The sequence below is a fragment of the Uranotaenia lowii genome, chromosome 3 (assembly GCF_029784155.1).
Source record: "Uranotaenia lowii strain MFRU-FL chromosome 3, ASM2978415v1, whole genome shotgun sequence".
NCBI lineage: Eukaryota > Metazoa > Arthropoda > Insecta > Diptera > Culicidae > Uranotaenia > Uranotaenia lowii.
The window spans coordinates 270,977,365-270,989,381 of NC_073693.1; the positions used below are offsets into that span (position 1 = coordinate 270,977,365).

At 35.5% G+C, this 12,017-nt stretch overlaps 1 protein-coding gene across 1 annotated transcript in view; it reads left to right on the forward strand.

The window, feature by feature from the left end:
- Window positions 1–3,081, forward strand: part of LOC129753411 (uncharacterized) — a 50,907-nt gene extending 47,826 nt beyond the window's left edge. The window contains exon 4 of the mRNA XM_055749233.1: window positions 124–3,081. Coding sequence (XP_055605208.1) covers window positions 124–757 — 634 coding nt within the window. The 3' untranslated portion in view covers window positions 758–3,081. The remainder of the gene's footprint in view (window positions 1–123) is intronic.
- The last annotated feature ends 8,936 nt before the right edge of the window (window positions 3,082–12,017 follow it).

Here is a 12,017-nt window from a genome sequence, read left to right on the forward strand (position 1 = left end):
AGGTGTAATCAAAATATGATAACCTTCGCCATGTCGCATTGCTTTTTATGTTATTAAACAAATAATCAATTTTCGTGCCAAAAATACTTATTCCGACCACTTTCTAATTTGTTCTCCTCACAGGGAAGGATCGGTGTATTTTCAACGCTCTTCTACCTGCAACAATCAGAATGGCGCAACACCCCTCCATCACTCGCAGCAGCAGAAACCACAATATTTGCAACAGCAGCACCACCACCATTCGTCTCAGCAACGGCAACAGCTGCAGCGAAACAACTATCTCTCGTCAACGGCCAGCGCTACGGCTGCAGCGGCCCATATCGCTCCACTATCTGCCGACGCCATTGCATCGAACGTCAACATCATCAACAACAACAGCACCACCAGCAGCAGCGGCAACAACAACAACAATAGACAGCAATACTCGCGCTCTCATTCGCGATCCCACTCCCGATCGCATTCGTACTCGCGCTCGCAATCACACTCGCAGTCGCACTCCTGTTCGTATCACGATTCACATTCGCATCACGATTCCTACTCCGGACAACCGGACAACGGCCAATCCCGATCGCCGTCCAATCTGGCCGAGGAAATCTCTCTGATGGCACTGGAGCGGGATCTGAAGACGCTGGACGAAAGTGCCAACCAGATTCATCTTCGAAGCACCAATGGGTCCCTGGCCAGCAAGCGAAGCCTGACGAGGAAATTTTTCACGCTGACGCTGCTCCTGAGGCGAACGAGACCGACAAAGCTGTAAAGCGTGGGGGGAATATACGGCCCCCACGAGATAATGCTGTGCTGGCTCCAGAAAGCAAGATTTAGATATAAGCGCCATTGTAAATAGATTCAAACATGCATTTAGCGCCAGAAAGCAAGCAACAAAACAGACAGGACATAATCGTATCGCGCGAACAGGGTTTCCAGGGGGATGCCACCCAGAACTACCGTTTCTTGTACTTGAATCTTTCGTTGGTTTTTTTTTCTGTGAAATATAAACAGTAAACGGAAATTGTCGAATCCTTAGTTTATAGTTTTTTACCGAATTTTCAGCATGCGTATACGTTAATAAGATCCGAGAGACTGTATTTATAAAAAATAGCAATCGTATGTGCGTCAAAGAAGTTTTACCGCAATATTTACCGAAAAATGTTTAAAAGGTTCGGTAATTTGACTAATTATTCGATAATTTTTACTGACAGTTCGGTTATTTTAACCGAATAACTGAATGAATACTTTCACCGTACTATCGGTAATTTTTACCGAACAAACTGTGAAAGTTCGTTAAAAAACATGGTCGGTAAAATAAATTACTGAAATCGTAGTTTCCCGGTGAGTGTGTTTTTGAAAACGTTGCCAACTTTCGAGAATTCTCATTGATTGAAGTAAACCACAAAAGTAATACAGACCCCTTTCGTTTTTCGCAACATTCGTGCTGATCCGTTCGATTTTTTTTTGTTTCACTGTACTGTCAGATACTTTAATGGTTTTTGTTGTAAAAATGTATTTTTAAACTTTTTTTTTTCAAATCTCTCCATTAGAGTTTCAATAAAACAAACTATTTCTTCAATTAAAAAAAAGTTGTTTTAAAACCCCTTATGGATTTTTTTTCGGTAAATAGTGAGTCCGGTAGATGAGAGTCTCCTCTATAAATTTTCAGAAATATTGATTTAAAAAAAAGGACGGAAAAAATTAACACCTATGAATATCAAAAGCACATGAAATATATAAAAAAAACTGCCATAAAAGGTTATTATTTTGCAGTTAGACAAATCTGGTAACTCTATAAATTGCAAGTGGAAAAAAACGATGAAACAAACTCAAACAAATGGCAAAACGCACTGTTCTTTAAACGAAAAAAGGCAATAAATTTTCAACGGACGAGCTCTACATCTCGAACATCTTAGCATTAGCAAAACCGCTCTTATGATTTGCATCTGAAGAAAAATCTACTTAAGCTGGAACTGAAATTGAAAAATGATTCGGAAAATGTGCGTTTGTTGATTGAAAACGGGAATCAAAAGCTCAGACAACTTTTCCATTTGATGAATTACATTCACTCCTAGTTTTCTGGCAGACGCAATAATTCTTGGCTGGACATCCTTTTCGATGAATAATCAGTTGATTTATTTGATCAGAATTTAGAAAATAAAAAAACCTTAATAGTTTGAATCTCAATTTTGAAGCCAAATTCGAAATGTGAACAAAACTTCTTGTTGAAATTTTAATCCAAAATCAGAATCTGAAATTCGAATCTAAGTTCTGAATCTGAAAATACAATTTTAAGTCTGAATCTGAAGTTTGTTAACTGAATCAAAAATCTATAATCTACTATCTGAATCGGAACCCTGAATAAGAATATAAAATCCCAATTAGAAATTTCCATCTTTCTCTCATTTCTGAATCTGAAGCCTAACATTCGACATCTATATCTGAAATTCATTAACAATTAGTTTTCACCCTCATATCTGAAATTTGAATTTGACCTCTGAATCTGATTCTGATTGTCTGATTCTAAAACCTTGATCTCGAATCTTAATCTAAAATTGAAATCTGAATCTAAATATAAATCTGAAGCTTAATCTATATCTGAATCTTTAACCGGAATTGTCATCTGAGTTTTGAATCTATTCCATTCTATTTTGATTCTTTATGGAGAATTGAAATCTTAAATCAAAAACCCAAATCTGCTCTCAATCTGAAATCTTAAATCTGAATCTGAAATCTATTTTTAAGGTGAGTTAACTGCCGTTTATATTGATTTTATAAATTTTTTTTTTCGGCATATCGGTGAAAATGTATATTCTGGATGAAAGAATATCAGAATTGAAAATTGATAAGATGGATAGAAAAGTTAGGTAATTTTTTTAAACAGATGTTTAAAAGAGCCAAAGAGCATTTTTGCGTCCTACTTCTACAAAATAATGAAATGTTGCGGGGTAAAGTATGATGTACGTTAATAAGCTTTCCTCACAAAAATGCTCTTTCGCTCTTTTCAACACCTGTGAAATTTTCTCCTAACTTTTCTATCCATCATATTAATTTTCAATTCTGATATTACTTCTCCAAGAATATACATTTTCACCGATATGCCGAAAATAAAATTTACAAGAATCTGAAATCTGAATCTGAAATCTGAATCTGAAATCTGAATCTGAAATCTGAAATCTGAATCTGAAATCTGAATCTGAATCTGAAATCTGAATCTGAAATCTGAATCTGAAATCTGAATCTGAAATCTGAATCTGAAATCTGAATCTGAAATCTGAATCTGAAATCTGAATCTGAAATCTGAATCTGAATCTGAAATCTGAAATCTGAATCTGAAATCTGAAATCTGAATCTGAAATCTGAATCTGAAATCTGAATCTGAAATCTGAATCTGAAATCTGAATCTGAAATCTGAATCTGAAATCTGAATCTGAAATCTGAATCTGAAATCTGAATCTGAAATCTGAATCTGAAATCTGAATCTGAAATCTGAATCTGAAATCTGAATCTGAAATCTGAATCTGAAATCTGAATCTGAAATCTGAATCTGAAATCTGAATCTGAAATCTGAATCTGAAATCTGAATCTGAAATCTGAATCTGAAATCTGAATCTGAAATCTGAATCTGAAATCTGAATCTGAAATCTGAATCTGAAATCTGAATCTGAAATCTGAATCTGAAATCTGAATCTGAAATCTGAATCTGAAATCTGAATCTGAAATCTGAATCTGAAATCTGAATCTGAAATCTGAATCTGAAATCTGAATCTGAAATCTGAATCTGAAATCTGAATCTGAAATCTGAATCTGAAATCTGAATCTGAAATCTGAATCTGAAATCTGAATCTGAAATCTGAATCTGAAATCTGAATCTGAAATCTGAATCTGAAATCTGAATCTGAAATCTGAATCTGAAATCTGAATCTGAAATCTGAATCTGAAATCTGAATCTGAAATCTGAATCTGAAATCTGAATCTGAAATCTGAATCTGAAATCTGAATCTGAAATCTGAAATCTGAAAACTGAAATTTGAATTTGGAATAAAAATTCCGATTATCAATTTGAAATCAGAAATCTGAATCTAGATCTAAAATCTGACTCTGAATTTGATATCTGAATCTGGAACATGAATCTGAAATCTGAATCTGTAGTCTGAATCTGAAATCTGAATCCAAATCTGAATCTGAATCCAAAATATGAGTCTGTTAAGAGATAATCTTAATCCAAAATTTGTATCTTAAATATAAATCTGAATTCTGAATTTCAAATGAGACCCTCAGAGCCAAAAGGGTATAAGTGACAAAATGGTCGATTTTTAGTTAATGATGGCAAACGATTTTTCAAACTATATTTGGTGATTTTTTCATATTTTGAGAATTTTATTTACATACTTTTATGTTCCAAAGCAAAATAAAAATTTTCGAAAAATATATGGAAAATTGCCAAACACAACAACTTAAAAGCCTGTTTTCTCGAAATAAGCTTCCATGCACTTATACCCCTTTGGTGAAAAAATGAAATCTAGATTCTAAAGCAGTATCTAAAATCTGAAATCTCAATTTAAAAATCAATGACGGACTTTTTACTACTAAACTGAATTTACAATTTCGTTTTTAAATTTGAACGCTGAAATTCACGTCTTAAATGTCAGTCAGAAATCTAAAATTGTGTTCTGATTTTAAATTTTAAATCGGAATTCTGTATCTGTATTCTGAGGTTGAAAATTCGGACGTCTATGAATAACAAAATATTCGGTTTGAATTTTTGTTTAAAATTTGAGATTGTATATTTTTTTAAATTTCAGATAAACTTCACTCTATTGATAGCAGATGACGAGAAGTGTACACCAGGAAGATTGTTTAAAAGAAAATAGGGGAGATGAGGGCATAACGAGCACCCGAGGCATAATGAGAACTACGCTTTTCTACGAACGTGCGTATTTTCTTAAATAAATTTTCATGAGGATTTGTTTCGTACTTCCTATACTATTAATTTTTCACAAAAAAAGGAATCTCCTTATCATCTTTACAGAGATATTTTAAAAAAACTAGCTTGGTTCTCAAGTTACGAAAATATTATCATTTTTGAGCTCTTATGATCTTAAAATAACCTTGATCTATAATGTACGCACTGCAACATGATGTACACATTGTTTCTCAATTTTTACCATCATAAAATATTTGATTTTTCACTTTTATCAATTTTGAAACACGTTTTTACTTAAATTTGTTGACTAGGGGCATATAGAGCACCATATTATCGAGGCATAATGAGCATTTTCTGCCGTAGAATCTAGCAGCGAATTAAAATTGATTTATAGCGCCACACCTTGACTAGTTTTCATCCGACAATTTAGCCTATTGGTAAGGTGTCGGAGAGGTAATCAAAAGACTAGAGTTAGATTTCTGTTCGAGGTGATTTTTTTCCATTCACAATTCATGATCGATTTTTTTATTGTTACATTATACGGCTAGTAGCATCATCCGCCGAACAAAGCACTTAATGTTTGAGCGTGCGTGAATTGTTTGTATTCTACAAACAGACCTAGATTATTTTTTTATTGCTTTGTTTGATGAATCTACGACTCACCATAGATCAGATCATTCATCGAAATGAATTCGCTGCTAGATTCCCCGGCAGAAAACGCACATCTTGCCCTGATTAATGGTGCTCATACTGCCTCAGGGGGGGTTCTCATTATGCCTCCACAGTGGCTGGTTTTCAGCTTTTGGAAAAAAAAATTTTAAAATGCATTTTTTAACGTTTTCATCTAGTTTTTCACGTTTCAACCCGTTAGGGAATAGGCTTTTCAAGTGTCTGAACACGAAACAATAATGTAACCTCCATATTATAGCTATTTTCTATGGATAAATAACCGTTTTCCTTAAGGTGGCCATTATGCCCCCATCTCCCCTACTTGCGTGCAAAAAACTACTCTTGATTTAATTTTGAAATAAAATCTTTATCCGTATGTGCGATAACTTTTGATCGTAACTTTAAGAAACGGTACGTGTCTGTGGTGCGTGATGAGAGGGAACTATTTAAAACTCTATGGCAGCAGTCCATCAAACACAAAATGAGCTACAACTTTTTACAACCCTTTCGGGCTGAATGCAAACTCAAAACCGAAACAAAAAAGTGCAGAATATAAAAACGAACACATAAAACGCGCGGCTTCACAAGACTTGAATTCAAACGAAAAATTGAAACTCGCAACTGAAAAAAACAAACCATGTGCGCTAGAATAGTTAAAGCTTAAAAGTTCCATGACTAAACCATTATTGCTCAATTTCTGGAGAGGAGGATGCTTTAAGTGCTGAAGATTCGGTTTGCGGGCTGGGAAAAACCCCGATCAGCAGACACATGATGTAAACGAGATTAAGAAAAACTCGCCGTGATAAAGATGAAAGTGAGAGTGCAAATCGAATAAAAAATTAACAGAAACAGATACGACTCCTTACAGCAGTGATACGGTTTGAGAAAGAGAATAGAAAGATTGACAGAATAAATGTAGTTTATTTACATGTAGAATGTCATTTGAGTAAAACGAATCTGTAATCTTATTGTTGTTAGTCTCATTGAAGAAATTGAAATGTTAAACCCAAGATATCAATCACAACTGTTGAGTGAAGCGAGCGATATGTTTCAGCTGCGCTGAAATGGAATATCGTGTTGAATAATGAATATAGATCATCGATAGTTATTAAGGGAGCAAATTATGCTATCAGATGTATTATTTTCTTTGGTAATAAAAAGCTACCTCTTATAAAAAAACACACCCAATTGTTTTCATTATCCCTTTCGCGTGATAGAAAAAAAGAGACTCAATCAGGTGTTAAGATTTTTAACACCCCTTTATTTGATGCCTTAATAGGCTTTAATCTTAATCCGTCCTTCGCCTAATCGTTCACAATGTATAAATTACGTTAATTGAAAATTAGCACATCTGATGCTAAACCGACGTGTTGCTTGCTGCTAATTACAGGTAATTAGGTATAGATAAGGCGTGTCCTACATCAAATTGCATCACAGAGAAAAACGCTGTAAAAAAATTATCTAGTGACCGATTTTTTTTAAAACTTCCAAACTACATACCTTAAACCATTTGGTATTTTTGGTATACTCACGGAGAAAAAAGACTGTTGTCCAATTATTTCAGCTAGTTATTCCAATCATCAAAGTGTAGTTGATTTTTAAATATTATTTATTCAACTATAATGGTATAATTGAAACAAAAGTAAAGATTCAACTACAATTATATGATTGATTTTGGACATTCAACTATGAATATAATCGATTCAACTATACATTTCTGATTGACCTCTCACATTCAACTATGAATATGATGGATTCAACTTTAAATTTCAAGTTGTTTCAACTATAAATATGATTTATTCAACTACAATAATATTGATTCTGGCCATTGAACTTTAAATATAGTAAATTGAACGATATTTTTCATGATTGATTGTGTGATAAATACATACACAAACAAACACTAGACAAGTGGAGTTAGAGTGCGGTGGCTTGTAAATTTTTTGTATCAATATTCTTCTATCTTTTTCTTTAGTTCCCACAGGTTGAATTTGAATGTAATTCTGCGCAGTTCAAAAGCAAATTCTTTCGCTTTTTATCCCAGCAGACCGCTTTTAGCCTTTCGAAAAAAAATTGTGTTGTTTGAAGGGGCTCGAAATGCTGCTCATTGGGCACCAGGAAGCGAGGAACGTGCACTTTGTCGTCCACCATTTACGGCCAATTGTGTTCCCTATGCATCACGACGGGTAAGATTGTAGTTTTTTGTTTCTTGAATATTTGTCTTCATTTTGTTTCCCTTGTAGGTTGAATTCTACCAGATTCGAGGCAACAGCGATAAACGTCCCGGCTGAGCAGACAACGCCGGATACCCTCTAGGGCAGATACGTCTTCCAAAAATTCGTGCAGCCGAAACCGGGGCTGACATGATTCGGGAGAATTATATTTGCCAGGATACCCCGAAATTACCAGAGCCCGAGAACCAGCCGACCAATATTCATCCCGATCGGATCTACCCGAAGGCAGCGATAGCAGGTTGCTGGCAAAAGTTCAGACTTGGAACGCGCCGATCTTTTTTATTGTAGGGGTATACTGTATACATGATCAAAAATTATTAAATACAAAATAACAAATTGATAGAATAATTTTTAGCAAGTGCATGATTAACAACAAATATGATGACTTTCAAAATAAGCATAAATTTATTCTTCAATATCTATAGTTGAACGACTAAAATCAATTATAGAAATATAATTGAATCTATTATCAGGGCTGGTAGCGGTTTGACAATGAAGTAGTAGTGACTTTACGTGACCAAAATTTGAAAAAAAGTGACCAAATAGTGACTTTGAGGACCGAAAAAAGTGACCAAATTGTGAATATAAAGAACGAAAAAAGTAACTTCGAAGTACAAAAAATGTGACCAAATAGATTTTGGAGCAATAGTCAGCCAAAGATAATTCTGTAGTTATCAAGTTTAATAAAGATGATTTTTGATCTGCAAAGTTTTAAATGTTCATTGGATTACAAATTTATTCCTTTCTGTATCATAAAAACGAATTTAAGTTCACCGTCTTCGGTAATTCTTCAGCTTTTTGGCGAAGAAGCCAGTTATCAAACGCGCTTTTTTCTTCTCTACGGTATCTTGAACTTGGTCAGCAGCTCGTTTTTGTGAAGACTGCTGTTTCCTAACAGTCGAAACTCCCTCTAGCATCGCTTGAGCTAGCTCGACTTCAGCCATATTACAGGTTTCGGTGGCCTTTTTAAGTCGTGTGTTTGCTTCCAAAAACCATCTAAAGAATATAAAAATATCAAAGTTATTCTATTTGGGTACAATTTGTAAACTTAACAGAACATACTTATCGACAGTCCGTCTCTTCTCGTCCTCATCCTTTCGAAGGACTTTAAGCTCTTCCTTCTTCTTTTCTATTGATGACTTCAAATCAAGTGTGTTCAATGGAACCTAGTAGAAACGGGTTGAAACAAGTAGAAATGGATTGACAGTTGATCACCTGTCTCTTTCCAATTGACTTCGACCGATTTCTACCAGGTCGAAACGAATCCTGCTGCCGAGCTGGATTGGTTTCGACAAGTTTCAACTTGCTCCATTGAACAACGACCTGACTAGTTTCGACCAAAATATTGGCTCGTTGAACATCTACCAATTGACAGAAACGTTGAAACAGATTTTTACCAACGATTGAACGAAGCTATCATTCATTTGAAGCTTACTCTGCTCTTCTTCTTCTGCGTGTGCGATCTCCTTCAACCTCAACTCATTTTCCTCCTCTTTTTGGCGTCTCTATTCTTCCATGTAGTTTTTATAGCTGCCATGAGCTGTGTGGGCCATTTTTATTAGCTCCTTAGAGCATCTGTATCCGTGGTCCATTCTTGGGTCTAATTTATACAAGAATTGAATCAACGAAATAAGATCCAATCCAGTGAAGAAACAGGCAACCGCGTGTTCCATTAACTGTCAAAGGTTCAGAACTACGTAAAATTGGATCCAAATTTCATCAATTTTGGAGCAATCCTTAAACCAGTTCTAAAAAATGTGAGATAAAACTGGTATAATGGAACACGGATGCGGTTCCTCGGGTCGGAGTTTGGGTCTAAACCGGCTGTTTGGACCCCAGAAACAGGTGCCCTTAGGGATGGGAACGAGATGGGGTTTGTTTCCAAATGCCCTCAGGGCGCTTTTGATGTGCATTAAAGAATTTTAAGTTCTTTCTCACATTGATGACCTGTGAGTATTCTTCTAGAGGAAGAAAATCCTCGCTCGACATCTGCATTACCGTGCGATACGGTCAATGCTGCTGTGACAATTTTCATTACCAAAGGATATTTCATTTCTCCGCCTGATGTCTCCATGATGAAGAATTGGTTCCAGTAACTTTCTATTCTGAGATTTTCACTGCCATTCGCATCAGCTTCACATCTCAGTAGATTCCATTCGTCCATCAATAAATCCGTTTTAATATTTAGCGAAAGAGATTTTGCTATATGCTGTATATCATTTGAGCTGCGACTCGATTTTGGATTCGATGGGGCAAGACAGCGACAATGCTTTATAAAGGCATTTCGAATCCCTGATTTGGTCAGGACATGCTTGCAGGAAGCAATGTAATGATTTCTAGCATTGTTCAAGAAATAAGTCTTTGGGCGTCCTTTACTTTGTCCAGCTCCGCTGATATCTCGTTTACAACAACGATGTTTTCAGGTGAAAGAAAATTCTCAACGTTATCAAAAATATCCTGTGGTAGTAGGGCATCGGCAGGCCAAACATTCTCTTTGCACACTCTGGTTTCTATAGTACGCACTAATCTCTCGAGTTCTGCATACATTAGGTGAATGAGTGGTTCTTCTCTCTGGAAGAAACCTATATAAAAACATCCATATACTAGGACCGACCCAAACATAGGGGAATTAAATGCGGATTTTCAAATCAATTTTCGCCTCATGTCAATATAAACACGAGCAATTCAAATTACTCTTTCATTGGTTTATTTTCGGTGAAAAAGGTGACTTTTGGTGATAAAAGTGACTATTTTTCGGAAAATAGTGACTTTAGTAACCAAATGATGAAAAAAGTGACTTTTAGTGACTGACCCAAAAAAAGTGACCAAGTCACTAAAAAGTGACTCGCTACCAGCCCTGTATTATATTTATAGTTAAATCAAGTATACCAGTATAGTTTAATTTACTACATTTATTGTTAAATGCACAACATCAATAATGCGATTATAGTTTAATCTATTTTATTTAAAGTTGAATGCATAAAATCAATCATACAACTATAGTTGAATCGAATCTATTAAATGTATTGTTGAACAAAACGTATCAATGAGATAATTTATCTATATATATATATATAAATGGATTTCTGTCTGTCTGTCTGTTCCCTATAGACTCGAAAACTACTGAACCGATTTGCGTGAAACTTGGCAAATGGGAGTATTGGAGGCAGGGGAAGGTTCCTAGTATGGTTTGGGACCTCTCCCTATACCTGGAAGGGGGGAGGGGGTCTCTTAAATAAATGTAATAAGTTTTCATAACTCGAGAACTGATCATGCAAATGGAACCAAATTTGGCATGGGAGCGTATTTCGGTATGAAAAATGTTTCAATGATAGTTTGGTACCCCTCCCTTCTTCCAATAGTGAGATGTGAAGGAGGGAGGGGCCTACCCTACAATTTTTTAACATAACTGTAGAACTAATCAAGCTAATGAAAACAAATTTTATATGGGAGGGTAGGGGAATACGAGAAATGGTTCTACGATTATTTTAGACCCCTCCCTCCGACCAACGAAGACACAGAAAGAAGGGGGGGGGGGCTTTAACCAATTTTTATTGCATAACTTGAAAACTATTCAAGCAAATGAAACCAGATTTGGCTTGGAAAGGTATTTGGGTACGATAAATAGTTCTATGAATTTTTTGTACCCCTCCCTCCTTCCAGTGAGAAGAAAGCGGGGAGGGGAATCCTTTACCACTTTTAGCAAAACTGGAAAAATAATCGAGCAAATGGGACCAAATAAGGCGTGGGAAGGTATTTGAATACGAGAAATTTGTCTATGATATATTGAAAACCCTCCGTTCTTCAAGTCGGAAAATTTTCAGGGAGGTGGGTTCTCCCATAAAATTTTATACATCACTCGAGAACTTATCCAACAAATGGAACGAAATTCGGCTTGGGAGGGTATTTGAGCACAAGGAATGTTTCTATGAATACTTGGTACTACTGCCTCCTTCCAGTGGGTTGATAGGAAGGAGAGAGGGTGGCTTCTTTACAATTTTTCGCTTAATTTGAGAACTACTTGAGCAAATGGAAACAACTTTGTCATGAGAAAGCATTTGAATACGTAAAATGGTTATTCGCTTTTTTGAGATATCTTTCTCCTTCAAATGAGGATACAGTTAGAGAAGACGGGAGCTCACATACGATTGTTTTGCATAAACCAAGAACTTATCTAACAAATGGAACCAAATATGACA